Source organism: Pseudopodoces humilis, chromosome 4, assembly GCF_049639895.1.
Source record: "Pseudopodoces humilis isolate 2021_Gansu_Grassland_sample_001 chromosome 4, ASM4963989v1, whole genome shotgun sequence".
In the NCBI taxonomy this organism is placed as follows: domain Eukaryota; kingdom Metazoa; phylum Chordata; class Aves; order Passeriformes; family Paridae; genus Pseudopodoces; species Pseudopodoces humilis.
This window is the reverse complement of record NC_142203.1, coordinates 372,501-394,783: the sequence shown is the minus strand read 5'-3', so window position 1 is coordinate 394,783 and position 22,283 is coordinate 372,501. Positions and strand designations below refer to the sequence as shown.

At 54.4% G+C, this 22,283-nt stretch overlaps 2 protein-coding genes across 3 annotated transcripts in view; both read right to left on the bottom strand.

Moving 5' to 3' along the window:
* Positions 1 to 672: 672 nt before the first annotated feature.
* GRHPR (glyoxylate and hydroxypyruvate reductase) lies at positions 673 to 5,302 on the bottom strand. Its single transcript, XM_005529468.3, has 9 exons — positions 5,171 to 5,302; positions 4,795 to 4,925; positions 4,642 to 4,714; positions 4,119 to 4,235; positions 3,883 to 3,971; positions 3,133 to 3,237; positions 2,454 to 2,589; positions 1,999 to 2,129; positions 673 to 928 (listed from the first exon to the last, which is right to left on the bottom strand). Exons 1-9 carry the CDS (start codon positions 5,233 to 5,235, stop codon positions 807 to 809), a joined length of 969 nt encoding a protein of 322 aa, XP_005529525.2. The 5' UTR covers positions 5,236 to 5,302; the 3' UTR covers positions 673 to 806.
* Positions 5,303 to 17,482: 12,180 nt separating this feature from the next.
* ZCCHC7 (zinc finger CCHC-type containing 7) overlaps positions 17,483 to 22,283 on the bottom strand; it is an 86,096-nt gene continuing 81,295 nt past the window's right edge. For both annotated transcript variants that reach the window (XM_005529489.3, XM_088054672.1), the window contains exons 8-10: positions 22,096 to 22,191; positions 19,181 to 19,298; positions 17,483 to 18,742 (exon numbers count right to left, since the gene is read on the bottom strand). In XM_005529489.3, the coding sequence (XP_005529546.2) occupies positions 18,294 to 18,742; positions 19,181 to 19,298; positions 22,096 to 22,191 (663 nt within the window). In that variant the 3' untranslated portion in view covers positions 17,483 to 18,293. The remainder of the gene's footprint in view (positions 18,743 to 19,180; positions 19,299 to 22,095; positions 22,192 to 22,283) is intronic.

The following is a 22,283-nucleotide window of genomic DNA, read 5'->3' as shown; positions in this document are numbered from 1 at the left end:
GTGATTGGTGGCATGGAGAGGTGTGCTCCAGGTTCCAGCCCCTAATTTATGGAACTGGGACAGTGGCTGCAGGACACATGAATCCCCAAAGCCCCTTGAGATGTGCCCATCAGGCCTCTCCTGACAGCTGGAGGCTCAGGCCCCATTCAGACTCTCCTGTTCACCAACAAATGTCACTGCATGTCTGAGAAACACGAGGGGAGCTGCAGCCAGAACCCACAAAGGGGTAGCAGAACCTCCCAGGGAATTCCAGGTTGCCATCCACTTTGGAGCTGTGCCTGGAATTGGTTATGGATACAAAAGGCAGAGCTGGAGGTTCCTGGGGAGCTGCAAAAGCCTGTTTTGTGCTTCTCTTTACACCCCTCAGGCACAGGATCATAGCACCACTTGATGTGTGGGCTGGCAGCAGCTCCTGTGGCAGCAGCAGCCTGCATGGACAAAGCTGCTACCTCTCCTCCCCTCCTGGCTACAAGCCCAGCTAAGGCACTCCTGGCCTCTCCCTGTGACCAGGAGCCCGGTTTTGAGGATGGATGCTGCTGCAGCAGCTCCCTTACGGCAGTTCCAGCTTGGCAAACATTCTCCAGTCCAGGGCCAACCCCTCCCCATGGCCTGCTGGCACCCACAGCACGCTCCAGCACTGGGCCTGTTCTCAAATGACATGAGCACAACACATTGGCTGCTTCTCTTTAATGGCTCCTGGCCACCGCAGGGGAGGGGACACAGGCTGGCCTCGGCGCCGCGTCCGTCCCACGACTGCTGGAGCAGGGCCTGGCCACCACAGCTTCAGCTCGAGCAGGGCCTGGCCATCACAGCTTCAGCTCGTGGGGCATGGGCTCCCCTCGCAGCCCAGCCAGCAGGTTGTTGGCTGCCAGCACTGCCATGGTGCTCCTGGTGGCGTACGTGGCGCTCCCGATGTGCGGCAGGATCACTGCAGGGACAGGAGGGACACTGCTCACCTCTCACCTTCACACGCCCCCAGCCGCCCCTTTCAGGGCTGTCAGAGGGACAGTGTCCACGGAGATGTTATTTGTGCATTAATAAATGTGTAGGATTACTGGTATAAGTAATGTATTCAATAAATACACATGTATGAATTACATCCTGACTGGTCTGGTTTCAGAGCTCTCAAATCTCCAAGTCCTGCAAATATTTCCAGAAAGGCTCTGCTCTTACCACTCCTCACACTGCCTACCTTGAGAAACAGTGCAAACAAACAAAAAATGAGTTTTAGCAAAAAGCTAAAACAACAGCTACAGGTTTGTATTTCAGAAACAGACAGTCATGGGCTGTTCCAAATTTTCATGGATGTCCCTATGGTTTCTTTGTGGAACATTCTTTTCCTACTCCAGAAACCCCATCCCCCTGGAGGGAGGACATCCTGTGAGACACCAGCCAAGCAAGCTCCTTCCTAGCCATCCTTCCTCACCTGCATCATCCTCCTCCAAAGACAGGTCTCAGTCCTGGACCTGCCCAATGTCCCACCTTCCCAATGCCTGGAACTATCCAGGTAACACGCTGCAGCCTGGCTAGCCCAGCAGCACTCCTGAGACCAAGACTCCTCCAGGCAGGCCCAGCAGCCCACTTGTAGCCAGTGGGAAACTTTTCTAGCACAGTCTGTGCCCAGGAGCCCACAGAATACCTGAGCTGGACAGGGCTGAGCTGGTTTCTCATTCATGCACCTGCTGGTACCAGAACCTCCATGAATTTCACACACTGAATGAAGAGCCATCATGAAGGTACTAAAACTGAGTTTATCTCAATGGCTTTCTGGAAAATTAAAACAGCTCCCCACACTTGTTTGACATCATGTTGATGAGTGTTTACTCCACAGCAGCTCCCTGCACTGTACAGTAGCCCACCTAAGTACACCTGACCTGTCTGTCCTGTGCTCTGGTGCCCACTGCCACCAGTGGGGCCCAGGGGTCCCTGTCACACCCGTCTCTGGGCCCCCGAGGCAGCACCTGCTGCAGGAGGGGTCTGACCACCCCAGACACTCACCACAGTTCTTGAGGGACAGCAGGGGGTGGTCAGTAGGCAGTGGCTCCGGAGTGGTCACGTCCAGGCCGGCAGCTGCGATCTGGCCATGGGCCAGTGCCTCGTACAGGTCCTCCTGGTTCACCACAGCCCCCCTGCAAGGGGCTGGTGTCACTGCTGAGGGGCCTGCTGGCCCCCAGGGCACAGAGACAGAGGCTGCCCAGGGCTGCCTAAGCAGAGGTCAGACCCCCTCTGGATGTGCCTGAACCTCCCAGCAGTGAGCTGAAGAGCTGGGTGCTCCCTGAACACTTTATCTTGCCTTTGGTTCAATCCCAAGGGGCCTTGGGCAAACGTAGCCAGTGGCTGCAGCCACAAAGGCTGTTTGTGCTGTCTGCACTCACAGCCCAGCAGATCCCCTACACTCACAGCGTGGAAGGGCAACAGCCACTCTCCCAGGCACGCCTCTGGGCTGCCAGTACCTGCTTGTGTTGACAAACACAGAAGTCTTCTTCATCCTGCCAAAGAAGTCCTTGTTGCACATCCCCTGGGTAGCTGGCGTCAGGGCACAAGTCACCACTACAAAGTCTGACTCCTCGGCCAGCCTCGTGAGAGGGACTGGGGGAAGAAGCACAGAAACATCCCACTGCAGCCAACACCTTCCCTCAGCAGAACTCCAGGAGCAGTCCCTCCTGCCCTCCCAGCAGGTCACCTGGGCACTCAGCCCCATGGGGACAGTCCACAAGACCCTCCCCTCCTCCTACGAGCAGCTGTCACGTTTTGCCTCTGTTCACTGTGTCCAACTTCCTTGTGGGAATAAAACTGACAGCAATTCACCAGTGCACAGACACAGGGAAGGGGAGCAGTGGCAGGATCAGCGGCAGGCTGGAGTTCTTGGTGGTCTGATGAACCCCTGCATGCCCAGCCTTTGCCTGGCTCGGAGGAGGCAGGGTCCTCCCTGCCACCCCCACTGTGGGGTCTGGGATGGGGCACTCCTCCCCTTGCACTGGGTACACCCAGGAGCCCCCAGCCCCCCCAGCCCTCCCTCCACTGGCCACCCTGCAGGTGACAAACCCTGTGAGTGACACCCCTGGAGCTGTCCCAGCCACGGTGCTCCACGACTGCTGACTGACACCCCCCCTGCCCTGGTGCCATCCTTACCGAACTCAGCCCCAAACTCTGCCGCACTCTCCGGTTTTGGGCCACTGCCAGTGTACAGGAACTTCCTGACCCCAAACGGCTTCAGGCGCCGGGCAACTGCCTGTCCTAAGAGTGAGGAAGAAAGGTGTTGGGCTGCTCTGCTCCACAGCACCTGTGGGGACCAGCACCTGAAGCCACTGCAGGGCTGCTGCAGTGGGATCCCTCCTTCCTGGCTGCTCCCAGCCCTGACTGGTGGGGTGGGGTTGGAGGGTTCTGCTGTGGAAAGGGGCCCATGGACACTGACCCCGTGGCTACCCCCAGGAACACTGCCCTGGGGAGCAAGGACAGGAATGGCTGCCTGCTGGCAAAGTCCACAGCTGGATGGTGTCGAGCGCTGCGTGGACTTTGCCACTGCATTTGTGTAACTGAGCACTGGGGCAGGCACAGATTGCTGCTGGGGCTGCAGGTGGCGGGAGCACAGGCACACCTGAGGCTTTGAGCCTGAGGCTGCCGAGCCAGTACAGCTTCTGGGAGAGGCTCTGCACGGCTCCACTTGCTGTGCTCAGGGGGTTTACACAGGTGAGCTCCAGGGCACCACCCTGGCTGAGTCAGAGTCCCAGAACAGTCTGGGTTGGAAAAGACTGCAAGGACCACCTCACTCCAACTCTTCCACCTCCAGCAGGGGCACCCTCCAGTAGCCCAAGTTGGAGGTGATGCTCCAAACCCAACCTGGCACAGCTGCAGACGCAGAAATCTCTGAACTGGACTTACCTATCCTGCCCAGCCCGATGATGCCCACGGTGCTGTCGGACAGGCCATACCCACACATCCACAGGGGCTTCCACGTTGTCCAGCCACCACTGGCAGAGAGAGCGGGACAGGAGCAGGAGTCATGGAAAGGAGTTGAGAGCCCAGCCCAGGTGCTCGGTGTGAGCTGCATGAGACACCAGCCCCTCGTCACCAGCCCGCGGGGCACAGCTCTGGCGCTGACCCCAGTGCTCACTCACCTCTTCACCTGCTCTGTTGCCTCCGGCAGCCGGCGGCAGGCGGCCAGCAGCAGGGCCACGGACAGCTCAGCGGTGGCGTCGGTCAGCACGTCGGGGGTGTACCCCACACGGATCCCCCTGCCAGCCAGACGGGGCTCTGGGGCTGGCGTCCCCAGGCTGGCTGCCAGCACTGTGCCTGTCCCACCCACCCAGGGACATCCCTTCGGCTCTCGGCCCTCCTGCCACACCCTTTCCCACTTGGTCCTTGCCTCGGCCCAGCACCCAAATGGCTTCTCCGGGCCTGGCGAGTGTGGGGTGACCCCAGCCATGATCCGGCAGCAGAGGGGTGCAGGTAGCGGACCCCACCCAGCGCCGCACTCTGTGAAAAACCCCGTGCCACCGGGACCAGCGGGGTGTGGGGTGTGTGGGGGGAAGGCTCCAGCACCGGGGGACAAGCGCAGGGGGGTGCAGGGCACGGGGGAGAGGTCCGGGAGGTGTCAGAGCCGGCGGGGGACAGAGCAGGGGAGGAGCGGGGCAGCGTTACCGCTTCTTGATCTCGTCCAGGGCGAGGTGGTCGAAGCCCACCGACAAAGTGCTGATGACCTTCAGGTCGGGCCCTGTAAGACACGATCGGCGCTGCCGGGCCTGTCCCGAGGGCCCGGGGGTGTCGGGGGGGACAAGGGGGCCCCGCACGCACCGGCCGCGTCCAGCACCTCGCGGTCGATGCGGTCCGAGAGCAGGCACAGCAGCCCGCGCGTCCCCGCCACGCCCGCCAGCAGCTCGGCCCGCGGCACCGGCTCGTCCGAGTCCCACTGCTGCACCCGGCACCTGCGGCGGCACCGCCACTGGAACCGGCACCGGCACCGGGACCCGCACCGGGACCGGCACCGGGACCCGCACCGGGACCCGCACCGGGGCCCGCACCGGGACCCGCACCGGGACCGGCACCGGGACCCGCACCGGCACCCGCACTACAGAACCAGCACCGGGGCCCGCACTATAGAACCCGCACCGGGACCGGCACCGGGACCCGAGCTGGCACCTTCGCTGGGACCTGCAGCGCCCGCGCTCACCCGCTGGCCTGGGACAGCACCCGCAGCCCCCCGGGCGGGATCCGCCGTGTCACGAACACCGACATGGCCGCTGCCGCCGCCCGCGCGCCCGCCAGCGCCCCGGCAGCCGCGCTCGGGCGCGATCTGCCCGGGACAGCCGGGAACAGTACGGGACGGACCGGAACAGCCGGGCCCCGGGATAGGCCCCGCCCCGGCCCCGCCCCGGCCCCGCCCGGCCCCGCCCCGGCCCCGCCCCTGAGCGCGCAGGTGTGTCCGTGTCTGTCTGTCGATCAGGACGGACGGAATCCCCGCAGCCGCGTGTCCGCCCGTACACGGACATGTGGACATTCCCGCACAGGAAAAGGAGGCTCAGGGGGCCCTTGTGGCTCTGCACAAGTCCCTGGCAGGAGGGGACAGCCGGGGGGATTTGGGATGTTATCCCAGGGAACAGGGACAGGAGGAGAGGGAACGGCCTCAGGCTGGGCCAGGGGAGGCTCAGGGGGGACAGCAGCAGGAATTTCCCCATGGAAAGGGAGCTCAGGCCCTGGAACTGCCCAGGGAGGGTTGCAGTGCCCATCCCTGGAGGTGTCCAGGGAATTCTGGATGTGGCACTCAGGGCTCTGGGCTGGGGACAAGGTGGGAGTCAGTGATGTCAGAGTTGTGCAGCCTAATGGATTCAGTGGTGCTGCGATATCCACATGCGTGTTCACATCGGTGCTCACACACAGGTCTGCGTGCACACACCTGCGTGTTCAGGTACGGACATTCTTACACACCACAACGCCGGGAGCTGTTCTGGTGTGAATTCCCCCCACAGCCTCTGGTGGCAGCTTTGGGGCGTCCCAGAGCCTAGGGATGGGTCAGCTGCCACCTCTCACTGCACTGAACCGACTCTGCTCGTTAATTAACCCAGATTTGAATTGTCTGGAGACCTGATTCGAGCACATTCTGTGGCTGCAGGTACGGGGCAGAGGAGCCCAAGGGAGCCGTGAGCTTGACAGCTCTGCTGCCTTTGGAATGAGCACAGAGGCAGACAGGTAAAGATGACACATTTGTGGGCAGAGGGAACATGGAGTTTGAGGTATAGACGCCAGAATATTGCTCCACGTGGGATTCATTCTGCTGCTTCAGCTGGGATTTCCCTTTATCGTGATGTACCATCAGCATGCTGTCAGATTATGCTAGCAGAATTGCTTTTCTTTTTTAATAATTGCTTGAAAGTTTGTTTTATACAGCTGAGCTGGGTATCATTTGAGCTGACACCTTATCTGCCTCCCTGATCAGTATGGATTAGAGTCGGGAGTACCTCTGCTCTCCAGTGCAATGCCTCCAGGCTCATCCTGCTGGGGTTTTCCCATTCCTGCTTCCCGGTCCCAGTGGATGTGGTGGAGTCTCTCCCTCAGACACTTCAGCGATCTCCAAGCTCTGGGTCAGTGGCACCAGAGAGATGGAGACCCCCAGAGAGGATTTATTTACAAAACAAAGTGCACAGTTCTGGCCACAACGTGTTTTTATCAATTAAAAGCACCCATAAACAAGGATGTGTCGTTCACTGTGGTTCAGTGTGGAGTCCCCCAGCCCTCCCTGGTCCCTCTGAAGGTGGTGGTGCTGTGTTCCTGCACTGCACCTCTCGGGAGCCCTTGGCAGCTGAGCCACAGGGTCACCCCGGCTCTGGAAACAATCCCTTGTTTCCCATTTCGGTGTTTTCCATATAAACCCCACACACATACATAAATGCCTAATTCTGCATGCACCCTGTGATCTGTTGCAGGCAGAGCTGGCTGTCCCACCTCTAGGAAACTGAAAACCTTTCAAAAAGAGCTGGAACAGTGGGAGAGGAATGGATAATGGGACTTCCATTAGTCTCGCACCCCTCTCTGCCACCCAGGTGTGGGCTGCCACACCTCCACACTCCCACATCCACCTCTTGCTGCCAAGTGGGAAGGACATGCCACCCTCTCTGGTACAGCTGGAGTATGACCAGTGCCAGGCTGGGACAGAAGAAACTGACAGCCTTCCCTCTCTGAATGGAAACACCAGGAACCCCAGAGAGATAGCTGTTCTCCAGAGGATACAGGAGCATGGAGGTATGGCAGCCCCTTGTAAAAAGCCAGAGAATCCCATCCCGTCCCGTCCCGTCCTGTCCCTCTCTAATCCATGCTACTGCAGCCTGTCCCACGCACTCTGGGTTTTGAGGAGGGGCTGTGGCTCTCTGGGGAGTTCAGTGGGGCTGGTTTCCTGGGGATTTATGCAGACTGGACAGGAGAAGCCCTGAGGACTGGAGCAGATCCAGCAGCACTCACACCCACACTTTGCTGTCCGCCTCCCAGGGCCTGTTTGCTGCGACCACCTGGACAAGCTGCACTCCCACTCCAGAATGGACTGTGTGTTCCAGGGACACGGCTGTGTGCCAGCAGTGCTGCTGGGGAGCAGAGCAGGGAGCAGCAGGGCCGTGCCAGTGGCTTCATGTGCCAGGGCACAGCAAGGGGGGCCGTGCTGGTGTCCCCCCAGTGAACCTCAGCCATCCCCCATCCCCCATGCCACGGGGCAGGGCTGGTTGTGCTGCTGCTTCTCGAGCACCTCTCACACCCCGAAGTACGGGCGTCTGTGTCCATAATCCCTTCCTGCTCCCAGACTGGGATCCTGGCTCTGGGAGAGGCTTGGCAGAGCTGGCTGGACAAGGATGTGTGACCCCTGCCTGGGTTTTTTTTCCTGAGAAAACCTTTCTACCCCTTTGGCTGGAAGGGGCCACACTGAGCTGAGCTAGCCAGCCTGGCAGCACCACAGTGCATCCCCAGCAGCGTGGGGCTTCACCATCAGCCTGTCCCTGGCACACCATCAGTGCCTGCTGATCCCTCCCTCCCTCCCTCCGTCCCTCCCAGTGCCGGGGGTGCCGGTGCTGTTCCACTGGCACCAGTTCCCGGGGCTGCAGAGCAGCACTGGGAGCGCTGCCCACCCGGCAGGAGCCTGGCTTTTCCCACCCTGTCCCAGCTGGAGCTTGCCGTGCCCGTGTCCCTGTGTCCCTGCTGTCCTTGTCCCCCTGGCTGTCCCCCATCCCCACGGTGCCCCCCTGTCCCCGCTCTGCCCACGTCCCCCCTCGCTCGGGATCCATCAGCCAGGTGAAATCCCACCTTCTCTGTGGGACAGGACAGTCACACTCCTGCTACATGGCTACATTTAAAGCATTTTCAGAGGTTACCTACAGGCAGGGAAAACATGCTGTTCCCACTGGGGATCCCAACCACACCGGTTGCTTTAGTCCTCCTTAAGGCACAGCTGGGATTTTGTATCTGGGAGCAACTGAAATGATGCTGCTCTAGGAGTGATATTTTAATTCTCTCTTAAAAGAGGCCTTTAAAAGAAGGCTCAAAGCTCTGCCTGGAGTGAATTCACAGTGGCCATATCAACCTTAGTGCTCCATGCAGCCTGTGGGGTGAGAGCTTGTCCACGATCACTGGTGAATCCTATAAAATCCCTATAAAAGAGAATAAACCTGCAGCCTGTGCCTGCAGGGGGACAACTTTCCAATTGCCAAAACATGACTTCCTCTTTGTGCTGTTTTCAGTGAAAGCAGAGCAGCGTGCTTGGGGCAGCACCTGCAGCGGGCAGGGGCACAGGGACAAGGCACAGCAAAGCAAGGCAGGACAAGGATAACCACAGAGTATTTAGACAAAATGCAGAAAAAAGGCAGGCAGATGGCATGAATATTAGTGCATGAAAATGACTAGCACTCTGAGAATTTCCCAGTGTACTTCTGACTGGTTTGGGCTTGCTTTTATAATTAATTTATGGAAAGCACTTAAATTGGGAATAAACACAATCTCACAAATCCCTCCTAATCTCTGCCTGTATTTTTGAAATGATACCCTGAAGGTATAGTTCCTCAGAATGATTAAACTCCTTTTCTTTTAAGAATTAAAAGGAACCTTTTCCATGTGGTCATGTGCTGTGTGAGCAGCCAGGCCCACACTCTGACCTGCTCTAGATGCAATATACTGTTGGAAGTGCCTGGGTCGGGCATTTCCCCACTGGACTGATGGATGCCAAACCTGCCAATATTTTCATTTTGGATTCATGTATTTTAATGCAAAATATGACCTGGTGTGTTGTCAGCCTACGACTCAGAAGCACTCAGCTATTAGCATAAATTTAGAAAGCTCCTCGAAAATGAAATGTATTTAATTAAGTGGCTGCTTTTCCCTGTTGGTGGAAGCCGAGCTCCCTCCGTGGGTGGGATGTGCAGCAGGTGCTCGGGGCGGCGCAGCACAAGGGGGATTTGGGTCTCTGGGTGCAGGCAGAGGCAGCGTGGAGCAGCTCTGCACAGGAGGAGAAGCCTGGGGAGATACAGGCTTTGCACCTTCAGGTGCTGCTGGTCCTGCTGCAGGCTGGGCCCCGTGTCCCTCAGGAGCAGCGTGGGACAGAAAAGCACGGCACGGGGAGCTCCCCACCGTCTCCAGTGGGATGTGGGTCCCCAGGGTGTTCACGGGGTTGTGCCCAGAGAGGGTGCAGGAGTGACAACATGAAGGTGTGGGAAGTAAGGATTTTATTACATGTCTTCTTGTGCTTCAGCATGGGAATCTGGGTAAGAATTACCCATGGCACAGGCTGTCCCTGTGCTCTGGCCTGTGCAGCGCGGTCACACACAGAGGAGGCGTTTTCCTTGTCCCCTGCAGCAGCCTCTCCATGTCACAGCTCATGGAAGGACACCGTGGTGCCCTTCCCTCCTCACCCTCACGTGGGCACACGGGGAGATTGCCCATCTGCAGCTGTGGGGTGCCAGGTGAGCGCTCCCTGCTCTGCACCAGCAGCTCCAGGAAGGAGCTGGGACACGGACACTGGGCAACAGGAGAGGAGGCTGGCACGGGGTGATGCAGTGGTGCCAGCTGCCACCACGGGTGCCACCAGAGCCATGTGGCTGGGACCTCTCACTGCCTGGGGATGGCTAACAGCCTGGCCAGGAGGGCAAGAGGTGGCAGTGCCACCCCTGCTGGATCCCTGTGCCAGTGCTGTGTCCTTGTGGCACTGCTGCCCATGGTGCTGCTCCCCACAGCAATCCCCGTGCACCCCTCTGGGCGCAGACACGGGGTGTAGAAGCTGGGGTTTTTTTTTTGCAAATTCTATATAATATATATGTTATATAATATAATGCAATATATATTACATATGTAAGATCTATTTTGCAGAGTTATTTATTGCTCTCCTGCTGCAGTAATTTGTTCCTTCACAACTTTCCCAGGGCTCTGCACGCTCTTTTTGTTTTTGCTCAGCATTTCCCTCCTACACACAGGAGTGATAGATTCTAACATAGTTTTTCTGCTCCTTAGGGAAAAAGAGAGAGATTGTGAAAGGCTGAATGCTATCTTTGTTTTCAAAATAATGCTGCAGTAATTAAAATGCTGGAAAGTTGTTCTGTTCCCAGAAGTAATAAATAGTTTTGACTGTTTTGCCCCATTAATTGCACATTACTTAAATACGTGTATTTTATAACATGCGTATTCACTCACCTGCTTGGTCTGAAAGTTAAATGCAGGTTTGAATATGCATTATACCCTTTAATGCACAGTAATTATTTGGTACATTATTATGGGCTGCTCCTGAGCCCTCCCTTCCCAGGGAGCAGGTTTTTGTGTTGGCTCCTGGGCCTGCTTGGTGCCAGGTCTGGCAGCTCTGCTCCCGAGGGACCTCGTGCACTCGGGGCGACTGCCAGCGCCAGCTGGGAATGCTCCGGGGAGCTTGCTCCAATTTCTTTGTCCCTGGCAGGTTCCAGCTAAAGGGGCCCAATTTTGCCTGTCCATAGCCAGTGCAGGCTGCAGACTCTGACCAAATGGTCAGCTCCTGCCAGCCTTCCCCAGCGACTCTGTGCCCACAGCTTTTTAAAACATTGCTTGCATCGTCTCAACTGCAAAATCTGAACCTGCCAGCTGAGGGGAGCAGGACCACCAGGGTTTGGGGCAGGACAGGGCAGGCCATTGCTCTGGTGGCTGTCCACCTCCTAGGATCACCTGGTTCTGCTTTTGGACTGTAGCACATGACAGTGAGACAGCAGTGGAGTCTCCGACCCTCAGGGAGAATGGGAACAGACTTTGTCAGGTCTCTTGATGGCTGAGGGACATCCAGAGTGTCAGAAAGCTCACCAGCCATGATCAGAACACCCAGCAAATCTGGTCTCCTTAACCTCCCTCCCCTGCCATGTGGAAAACAGCCAGCAGCTGCCACCAGCTAAACTGCTGCTGGGTTAAAGATGAAATAACAACCAGGCACAGGACATCGTCACCCCAAGCAGACATTTTCCTGCTGCATCCCATTCTCCTGCTGCCTCTCCCTGCTGTTTCTGGAGCCTTCACCTGAATGGGAAGCACTCACCTGGGACGTGCAGGCCAGCAGCCCACAGCTGCATATGGGTATTCTTCCCATGCCCCCATGTCTGTGAGGGTGAGGCAGCCCCTAGGATGGTCCCTGTGGGGATCACATGCCCGTGAGAGCAGTGCTGAGCTCCCCACAGAAACAGCACACAGCACACAGCACTGGTGTGGCAGAGCTGGGGGAAACCCAGAGCAGAGCTGGGAAAGGGGAAAGGGATCCACATCCTTTGCCTGGCACAGACCCAAAACAGAGGAGGCCCCAGCCCTTTCCAGCAGACCCACATCTCTGTGTCTGCCTCTCTCAGGTGTCTCCATGAGTGGGAGGGAAGGGCAGGGACCGGTTCCCAGCCGGCCGCCACTCGGCAGTGCCAGGGCTGTGCCCAGTCCCGGGGCCGTGCCAGCAAATGGTCCGGCTGCAGCTTCTGAGGAACAATGTGCTGCTACTGTGTGGTACCAGATTGTACATCAAAACTATTATTTCCAACATCTCTGCCTTAATTGTAAAACTATAATACAAATTACATTGGGGGTTTGCTGGAGTTAAATTTTAATAGCAAGCCAGCACCCTTTTAATGACATTTTATACATTTAAATTGGGCATGATCCCTTTGGGAACAGTAATTTTATTCATGGAGATTATGTCTAATTTGAATATAAAAACACGACTAAAAAGATATTGGATTTGCTATTTTTCACTTGCAGGAGCTCCGGAGTCCAATCTTCCCAATTGACTGGGCTTTGGTGGATTGAGAAAGCCCTACAATCCCCCACCCAACTTCCTTCCAGGAAAGTGCAGTATGAGATCTGTGTGAGTGCAGCCTCCCCACTGCTGGTCTGGGCTGTCTCCGGTGGCTCCGGGGTCCAGCCTCCAGCTCCAGCCCTCCGTCACCCGGGCTGGGCCACGGTGGCAGAGCCCTGGGTTCTGCTCCAGCCCCAGCAAACATCCTGCTGCAGCTGCGCTGGAGCTCTAAGGATGGCAGCTGTCTCTTCACTGCCCCTCTTCCTTGTGTTGGAGCTGGCCAGAGCCTCCCAATTCCAGTGCCAAACTAATGTGACTCCTGCCAGATTGGCGGTGCCTTGGCTGGGGTGGGTCCTTTCCTTCCTCGAAGACAGAAGAGGGTCTGGCTAATGCTGCTCTGTGGCAGCAGCCCCACTTGCTCTTTCCAGTGACAGCAGAGCCACAGATTGATGGCTGTCAGGCAGAGCTCTGCAGGGATTGTCACCAGCCCGCACCCACCCCTGGCTGTACGCGAGGGACCCTCAGTGGCTGGTGCTGCTTTGGAGAGCAAGAACGCTGGCACAGAACAGCCGGAGCCGAGGGATGTCCGTGCACACCCGGGTGGCTCCTGCAGGGGCCGGGCACCTTGCCGGGGAGGATGCTGAGCAGAGATGTCAGCCTGTGGGGAAGTGCCCTCGAGTCTCCTGTCCGGGGCAGGAGCTGCGGCCGGCCCGGCTGCCCCGGCTGCGGGCAGTGCGTGTCCGCCGAGTGCTGAGGGACTGCGGAGCCGCCACAGAGAGCGGCTCCTTTCCCCAGACACCGCAGCGAAGCCACGGCGGTGGCAGCAGCACCTCTTGGCTCCTGAGGAAGAGTCCCTTGGGCTGGGGAGAGCGGAGGCCGAGGGGAGCAGCCCCGCACAGCCCGCCCTGGCTGCGCGCCCAGCGCCCCGCACCGCGCCGCGATAACGCCGGGAGAGCGAGCGGCAGCCTCATCTCCGAGACGGGATAAACTGTTTGGCCTTTGGACAAGATTATTTCTGTTCAGAACACGATTGTTATCACTTAATTGAAAATAATTATCCAATGCAAATTGGCTTCAAGTTGGCAGCTGAGTTGAGGAGATGGCGCATTTCCAAGCTGTCCTGAGGAGAGCCGACTGCGGTGGGAGGGAGAGAGGCTGGGACCGGCCGCAGGGCTGAAGGGGGAGGACACTAGACGGGCATTTGTCCCCTTTGCAACACCTGCACCCCTCCAGGAAAACAGCGGGGGCCATCCTGCCCAATGCTTTCATAAACTGGGACCGCCTGGTTTGCCTTCCCACAGCAGCCACCGAGACAGCAGTGGGAGTGTAGGTGCTGGAACCAGCTGCTCCAGAGACCTCAGCTCAGAGTGACAGTCCTCACTGGTCTGTACCCCGCCTGGGCCTGTCTGTATCTAGGATCTCATCACATGGAGGATGCAGGTCTCCTGCTGCTGTCGACTGGAATGAGACAGTCTGTCCACATGAAGGAGGTGGCTGGTGCCATAGTGCGGCACTGGGGCACAAGTGGGATGAGAAAACCTCTGGAGAGCCCAGCAGGAACAGCCCCCTGGAGCTCTGACCCACCCAGGCACCGAAGCCTCAGCTGGGCTTGTCCTTCTGCTGGACTTGCTCTGGCCACATGCAATCAGTGATTTGCATCGCTCCAAATGTTGCCTGCACCTCTGTGCTCTTGCCAGTGAATAGACAGGAATGTGTGTCTCTGTGAAACTTCTGCCATCCCAACTCCCTTGGTGCCTGCTAAAGCCTCCTCTCCTGGCTGTGGGCTCCCCTGCCTGCAGGCCCCGTGGTCAGCCCCAGCACCTCCTGTCTGCCTGCTCCCTGTGGCCACTCTGCCCTTGGTGTTGCCTCTGCTCCCTCTTCCTTGTTTTCTGCCTGAATGGATTTGGATTAGACAAGACCTTCCCAAATGCACACAATGCCCCTGCCAATGCACAAATACACCAGAGAATACCAGCTTTCCACAACAGTATTTCTATGATTTGACCAGACTGGCACAAGGTTAATTAAAAAAAACCCCAATGTTTAAATGCAGTTTCATCAGGAGAAGTGCAAAATGCCTTTGCAAGAATTTCTGCCAGGACTTTTCAAACCTCGCAAAGCACAATTAGACACAGTCAAATATTGCCCTGGTTAAAGACTATTAGTTTTCCTTACATTTGTCATGAATTAATTTTTTTTTCGGCTGTATCAACAGTGTTTCCTTTATAAATACAACTGGCTCCTTCACATTGAAAAATTAAATTTGCTCTGATAATGAACTGAGGTGCTAATAATCATTTTGCAATGCAAAAAAAGTGCAATTACTGGCTGCTGTGCCATGTGGTGCCACGGCTGGTTGTCACTGACCCTGCTCTGCCATTGTCACCCACAGTCCCATCTCAGGGTGCAGAGCAGGAGTGCCCATCCTTGCTGGGAGCTCGAGTGCCAGTGTCCACCTGTTGGGGTGAACGGAACTCAGGTTTGCTCGGTGCCCTTGAGGGGCTGCTCAGAGACATGTGGGGTGGAACAAGGTCTGCCAGTGGCACTGAGGCCAGCCCGAGCGCCCAGGCCGGTGTTGTCACCGTGGGCTGCTGGTGCTGGGTGTGATGTGGCCCGGTGCACGTGTGGTGGTCCCTGCAGACTGCACAACAGCTGCACAGACAGACTGATGTTTTGAGACAGACTTCAGGGAAAGGAACACTTCCAGGAGGAGCCAGACCTGTGATATGTCACAAAGACACATCCAGTTCCCTCACACAGGTGTGCCATGGACACAGACACCTCAAATCACAGCACTCCTTCTTTCCTCAACCTCTCTGTGTAGTGGCTGCAACAAATGATGGACCCAATACTCCCTTCTCCCCTCTTCACTCCTGGGACACCTGCCCCCATTACCCAACAAGACTCTGACCTTCTGATCCATCCATCTCGTCTCCTCTGCAGTGCTGGCTCTGAGCTGCGGCCCTTTATTTATTCACGCAATGTAGGTTTCCTCATGCTGCCTCACCAGTGCACATCAACTGTGACCTCGAGACACCGTCCTCTCCTGGGATGAGCATGTTTTTCAGTGCCAGGCATCTCTGGAGTAAGGACTGACAGTTCTTTAAAGGAGGGGGAGAGCAGGCGGGAGGAGTGACAGGCTGAGGTACATTGTGGTTTAATGGAATAAAGCAGAGCTCGATGGAAGCCACTCACTCTGCCAGCTGCCAGGCTTGGTGCATGATTCTAACACAACACTGCCCTTTCATAGCACCTGACATGCTGATATTGGTGATGCTGGGAAATCCACCCCTTTTTGCCATTTTCCTTGTTCTCTCCTCCTCACTGAATGTAAACAATCTCCTGCTGCTTCATTCTTGTGCTGACCTCTCTAGGATCCATCAGCTGCCCCACAGAGGCCTTACAGGGTGTGCTGGGGGGCACTGGTTGCTGGTGACACCTGGTGCTAGACAAAACCTGCTTTGTTCCAGGTGGTGCCAGCCAGAGCTGCAGTTTATGTCACACCTGATTTACCCAGGTGCTTTCCAGCAACAAGCCAGCCTTGTCCAGGTCCCTCTTTCCTTGCTGGTGGCACTATCCAGACCTGCCAGCCCCCCCCTGAGTGCCCTGGTGGGTGCAGACTTCTGCAAAGCCTGACACTGGTCAGTCCTGGAATTGATGTTGTTCCCTGCCAGGACCCAAACACATTCCTGGTCCATGCCCCAGACTGGATGTGCCACTGCAAGCTCTTGTTTCTTTTCCTGCCAGCCGGATCCTGGCCTGGGGCCTGGATGATGCTCCTCACCCTGATTCTACTTGCTTCCAGGGCTGCTGCTTCCCTTTTTCCCCTTCCCATGGTCCTGGAAAACATGCTTCCTCCGTCTTTTACTCACTGTCCTGTAATCACAAGCAGCAGACATCTACCAGAGCAAAGGCTGTGTGGGGCTGGGCACCTGCAGATTTGGAGTGACATCCAGAGGCAGCTCCACCACAAACTCCTTGTCTGTGCTGCCAGTGACAGGCAGGAGCCACAGTCAGCAGCCAGACTTGTCTGGGTCTCACCCAAGCACCTGTGCAAGTCACTGTGCCTCAATTCCCTGCCGCTGCCTTCCCCAGGCCAGGCAGGCTCTGCCCACCAGCACTCAGCAGGGTTTGAGCAGCAGTGTCCAAGGCAAAATATTCCTCTCTGAAGCCACCGAGCATCAGAGAAAGAGGCTGGGTCTCCTGGCTGCTCTGACTCCTGCTGTGCTGGCCAGGGACAGGTCCTCAGGGGAGGAGTTAGGAAGAACTCGGGCTTGCTCCACCCTCTGGCACTGCAGATGGGTGATGCAAAGGCACCTCTCCGAGGTGCAGGAAATGCACGCACCTCAAGACAGCTTAGCTGGCCAGATACCAGAACAATCACTGGAAACAGCCCTCCTCCCTCTCTGCCAGGTTTGTGCTGGTTTGGCTAAAAGCCAGTGGTGACTTTTGCTCAAATGAAACACGGAATTCAAAACCGAAAAGCGATGTACAACACAGTGTCTGTGAAAAGAGCTGTTTCCATGTTACAAACAAGTCTTTTCAGGGGTGGAATTAACTTAATATTTTTCCAATAGGGCTAAAACTGATTTTCTTTTCAGTATCATCAGGAATTTTTCAATCAAGCAATAAACGAAGTTAAGCAAAACTTAATTTTTGTTGGCAAGATCATGCTGAAGGTCATTCTAGGTCATGAAACCCAGACATTAGGTTTGCAAATACTGTGCAGGTATGTCTCTACCACAAATACCTCTGAAACAGGATGACAGGGTCACCAGAACACCTGTGGTCTCATTGTTGAGTTTGTTAAACAAAAACCTGATGAATTTAGGGACTACTAGCATAGCATATTATGCCAGATAACACTGGCATAATGAGAGTGTTTCCTTGGGTGCCTATATCCCTTTCCAGGTACCCTTGCAGGGTACAAATAGTCTTTACTTTTAACACAGGACCGCTGCACGAGGAGAGACTTGCACCTCAGTGACTCTGCTGTTACCATCAGCTGCTCACTAAGGAGTGGAACAGCAGAGAGCACATCACAGAGCAGCAGGGTATGGATAACTTCCTTTTCTCAACAGCAGAGTGCAAATGCATTACTTTTTTCCTTTACTCTTGTCCGTGGTGATGTAGCTTCAGCTCAGGAGAGAGAACACAATATTATTTTCAATTATGTTTGAAATGCAAGGAACTGAGGAACAATTTCTTTAATATTTCTCATGTAAAGTTTTATTTGTGTTAGTCCTTTGATAAAGCATTTTATTCTTAAAAACCTTAAAACAACATGCTGAATTCCAGTGTACAAAAATAACTGTCTTTAAAAAAACCTGAATTTTAGCACAGTGTGACTGGAACCAAGTATGTTCTTCATACTCCATTTCTTTTTCTCCAGAAACAGTCTCCACATCAAAAGGAACAAGGTCAGATTTAGTGTGAGATGTAAACTCTGCTCCAGTCCCAGCTGCTCTCTCCTGCTCTGCTGCCCTGCTGGCAAGGACAGGGGTGGAGCTGAGCCCTGAGGGCAGTGGATGGATGGCACTGCTCTGGAGAGTCAGGTGGGCGACTGCTGCATCCTGGAGCACAAAGCAGAGACTTAGCTGCCCCTTCAGGGGGAGGGAAGTGCCCATGGCACTCTGGTGGCCGGGGGGGATGTGCTTTGTAGCTGCGTTCCTGCTTCCCACCCCGAATCTCCTGTCCCAAGTCTCCCTGGCAGTCGCCCCAAAGGTGCTGTGCTCCAACAGCACAGCCACATCTCACTGGTGAAGAAACAAACCCTGCCAAACCCAGCGTGCCCCCACACCCCCAAGCAAAGAAATTAAACATACAGCATTTCTGAGACCCCCCTGCTCAGGAGCACCGGGTCCTGCTTGCCATGGGGACAGCTCAGAGGTGGAGTCATCCCCTCTGGCTGTGGAGATGGACATGGTGGGTGACGGTGCCCAGCGTGCTGTGTCAGGGACGGACTCAAATTCAGGTGCTAAGAGAGGGGCAGGAATAAAGAGAAGGCAGAGCCAGAGCCATGGAATGCCAGTGGTATCTGCCATCACCAGGATTTCTGTTTGGACTTCTTCTTTTTCTGCTTTATAAGGAATAGATTGTCCCTGCTGTCAGGACTAGCGTTTTTCTGCTTTTTCCATTTCTTCTTCTTTTTGGCACCTTCTAGAGGCTGCTGCACACACATGGCCTTGCTGCCTGAGAATGCCTGGAAAAGGGACTTGTGGCAGACCCTGCTGCCCTTGCACCCCTTCTGCTTGTACCCCCGAGGGAAGTCCTCTGGCTCACAGTGGATCTTGACACCCCTTCTGTGCTTCTCCTGCTGGGATTTCTTTGTCTGGGACACCTTCACCTTCTTTAGCTGCTCACTGTTCCTGCTTTTCTTCCCCTGTTGTTCTTTCCAAAGTTTGCTCTTTTTCTTGTGGCTGGGTACCTCAAGCTGTTCTTCCTGCAAGGGTGTTTCAGACTGCTCTGGCAGAAGGCCAGCTTCCTGCAGGTCTGGAAAGCAGAGCAGATTACTTCAGTACCTACAAAACCTAAAACCTGGCACCTGAGCCATCACAGCTCTCCTTAGATACAAATGAAGTTAGACAAAAATTTATCTGTGGCAGATTTTTTCACTGTGGGTTTTTCCTGTAACCAGGCTAGAATCCCAACAAATCATGATTTAATCCCCTTCCTGCTATTTCATGGCATTTTTAATGTCAGCAGATTATTCAGAATTAAAACATCTGACAATGCTCACTGAGTGACTTTGACACAGTCAATTTCCATGATAGACACGGATGAGTAAAATCACAAATCTTTTACTACCACCAGGCTACCTGTTCAAATCCATGCAGCTTTTCCCAACACATGAAAATAATCCCACAATGTTTCTAAAATGCACAAACACTGAGCTGAAAGTTGGGAGGGATCTCCCAAAACACATCGTACCTGCCACCTTTCTTTTTAACCTGTTGGCTCTCCTCTTGATGTCGCATTCATCGTCGTAGTAGTAGACGAAGGGAGAAGTGGGGAACATGTTTCCCCGCATCCGCTTCTCTGAGCACTCCTGCAAAACACATTTCAGGTCACTAGAGGTGGCTGAGTGGAGATTTCCTGGAAGTGAAATGGGCCAGGTCCTCCAGGTCCTACTCTGTACTTGTGGGGGATGTGGTCAGCACTGACATTTTCATATACCATAATCCTTCATAATCCCTCCTGCACTCACTGGAACACTGCTGCCCTTTGAGCACACAGAAGGGATCCCTTGTCTTCCTGCAGTTAATGCACACCTGAAACACCCACAGAACAGATGATGAGAACCAGGTGAAGACAGGTGAAGACCAGGCGAGCTGCTGGCAGAGTTACTGGACACAGGGACAGGGCTGTCCTGACCCCAACACTTGCTCTGCACATGCCTGGCCCCTCAGAGACAAACAGTGCCATGGCAGGGCATCTCTGGCTCCTGGGCTGCTTTGGGTGAGGCTCCCTGTCTAACCCAAAAGAGGTGTGGCAGGCCAAAGGGGTGGGTGGGCTGGGGAAAGCGGGGAGCAGCCACGGGAGGCAGAGCCTGCCGACAGCCAGGGTGGGTTTCACTGTGTGCCATTCCCTCACAGGTACAAACCACAGGCCAGCCCTGCAGCAGGCTGCAGTGTGCACACCTCAGAGTGCAGGGAGCAGAAAGGAAGAAGAGGAGGAGAGCCCTGAACAGAGCTGAGGCGAGGAAGGGGCTGACTCTGGCATCGTGTTCCCAAACATTTGGAACAGGAATATAAGTTTTGTCACTGCTGCACACATAGTTTTATCCATGTCTTCAGAGCTAGGCTAACAGGAACACTTCCTATGATTTTGCCTTTTTTCTGGGTACCATGTGATACTGACAGGTGTTTTATTCTCCTTTATCCTCCTTGCACATTGCTTGTTACCTGCTGTGCTTTGCTTCATCATCTTTCTCTTCTTAGATACTGCTGAGATCAGGGAAACATAGAATCCCACAATGGCTTGGTAGGGACCTTAAAGATCATCCCATTCCACTCCCTGCCACAGCAGAGTCACCTCCCAGTGTCCCAGGAGCTCCCAGCCCCAATGTCCAGCCTGGCCTTGGGCACTGCCAGGGATCCAGGGGCAGCCCCAGCTGCTCTGGGCACCCTGTGCCAGGGCCTGCCCACCCTTACAGAGAAGAATTTCTTCCTGACAGCTAATCTAACTCTACTCTCCGTCACTTTGAAGCCATTCCAGTGACACCTGGGCCTCACCAATCTCCAGGAGCTGTCAAGAGCTGTCGCTCACCTCATGTCTGCTCCCTGGGACCAGCAGCTTTCCTGCATGTGCTACTGCTACCACTCAGTGCCACCCTGGAAACCCCTGTCCCTGCCTGCTCCTCCTTCCCTTCCCGAGGCACAGCAGATCAGAGATACATTTTTGATGTATTTAGTATTTCCCAGCTTCTTTTTGGCCAATTTTGCTTGGCTGAAATTTAGAGAAGAAACAGTTTTCCTGCAAGTGTTTTGCCTGTTTTTGGGACTATGTTTTTGCTATGTTTTTGGACGTGGGAAGATCTGTTATCTCTGCCCTCTTGTGTTGCTATTGACTTATCCCCTTTCATACAGTCATTGCTCAGGCTGTTTCTGCTCCTTGTACACTACTACAAATACCTTCTTATCTGCCCTAACTCTTGAGAGGCATAAAATGTCCACTAATTGCTTTCCTCTCTTTCTGATTTTGTACAGTTTCTACCATTTTCAATCTAAGTACTTACTATCAGCTCCTCACACATAATTTCTAATTATTTTTACAGCAGCCTTAATAATCGCTTATTTAATAAGTTATAAATCAATATGATATGAATATTTGATATAATCAAATAATCTATTTACAGCATCCCTAATAATTACTCATTATTTTTACAGCAGCCTTACTTGTATTCATGCATGTCTGTCTTCCTCCAGTGGCATTTTTTGGACAGTTTATTAAAAGTAAACTAAACTAAAGGCCCAAGCTTTTTAGCAAAACATACTGGATAGCTGAAGGGGCTGACACACAAGAGCAGGCAGAAGTGAAGAGAGGAATTTGTTGGCAATTTCCTGTCTCTAAGCCACAGGAAAAAATAAGCTAAACCTATCCAATGCATGATTAACATTCATTTTCCAGAATATTTGTGGCTTGGCTTCTGCATTTATTCCATAAAATAAAGAACCCTATTATTTGTATTGTATTGGTAATTACAGAGCTGAAATTTTCCTGATAGGCACTAAAAAAAGTGATAAATATTGCCAAAACACCCTGGAAGATGCAGCCACATCTGTCTTTACTGAAGCCACTTAAGGCTCATGACATCTCCTTTACCAGGCTGCACCTTATAGAAGGGCAATGCCAAACTTAGTTCAGATGTTGAACTAAACTAACTACAAATGAGGATCATCACAAGCAGGCAGAAATGGAAGCTTCCCAAAACAGCACTCAAATAGTTGGGCTGATTGTGGTGAAAAACCTGACATGATGTTGAAAGTGGCAGTGAGGCACTAATGGGAAAAAAAAAAGGGAAAAAAAAAAAAAAGCTGCATTCAGCAACTGTTTTCCAATGAATATTCTCTCTCCCAGGCAGTGTCAAATCAATGAACCTGCTGAGGAGAGACAGCAGCTTTTCCTTGCCTCCCTATCTTTCAATTAGATGGGTGCTATACTTTATACACTGGCCTCCACCGACCACAGCAGCACTGTTGTCACACTCCTCTCGTGTCACACACACCAGCTTGGCTCTTCCAGCTTTTTCCTCCAGCCACACACACACACACACACACACACCGTGGCAGGGATAGGTTTCCACCCCAGAGAGTGCAGGCTTGGCAGAGAGTGCCAAGACTTACGTATCCCAGGTGTCCTTTGCGGGAGCAGTTGTAGCAGTACACGGACATCGAGCGCTCCGAGTGGGAACCAGCTGCCTTGATGGGTCCTGGCTTTGTCTGCAAGATGGAAATGGGCAAGAATTAGGTCTGGTGGTATTCTGAATGCTGAATTAAAAATAAATTAAAATTACATAAATATAATTTTATTA

Excerpts from the sequence above, each read along its gene's own strand:
- GRHPR (XM_005529468.3), bottom strand. The coding sequence starts at position 5,235 with ATGTCGGTGTTCGTGACACGGCGGATCCCGCCCGGGGGGCTGCGGGTG. Across the intron at positions 2,590-3,132 it reads AGAGTTTGGGGCTGAGTTCG|TCCCTCTCACGAGGCTGGCC; the intron begins GTAAGGATGGCA and ends TTCTTCCCCCAG. Across the intron at positions 2,130-2,453 it reads GTGTTTGTCAACACAAGCAG|GGGGGCTGTGGTGAACCAGG; the intron begins GTACTGGCAGCC and ends AGCCCCTTGCAG.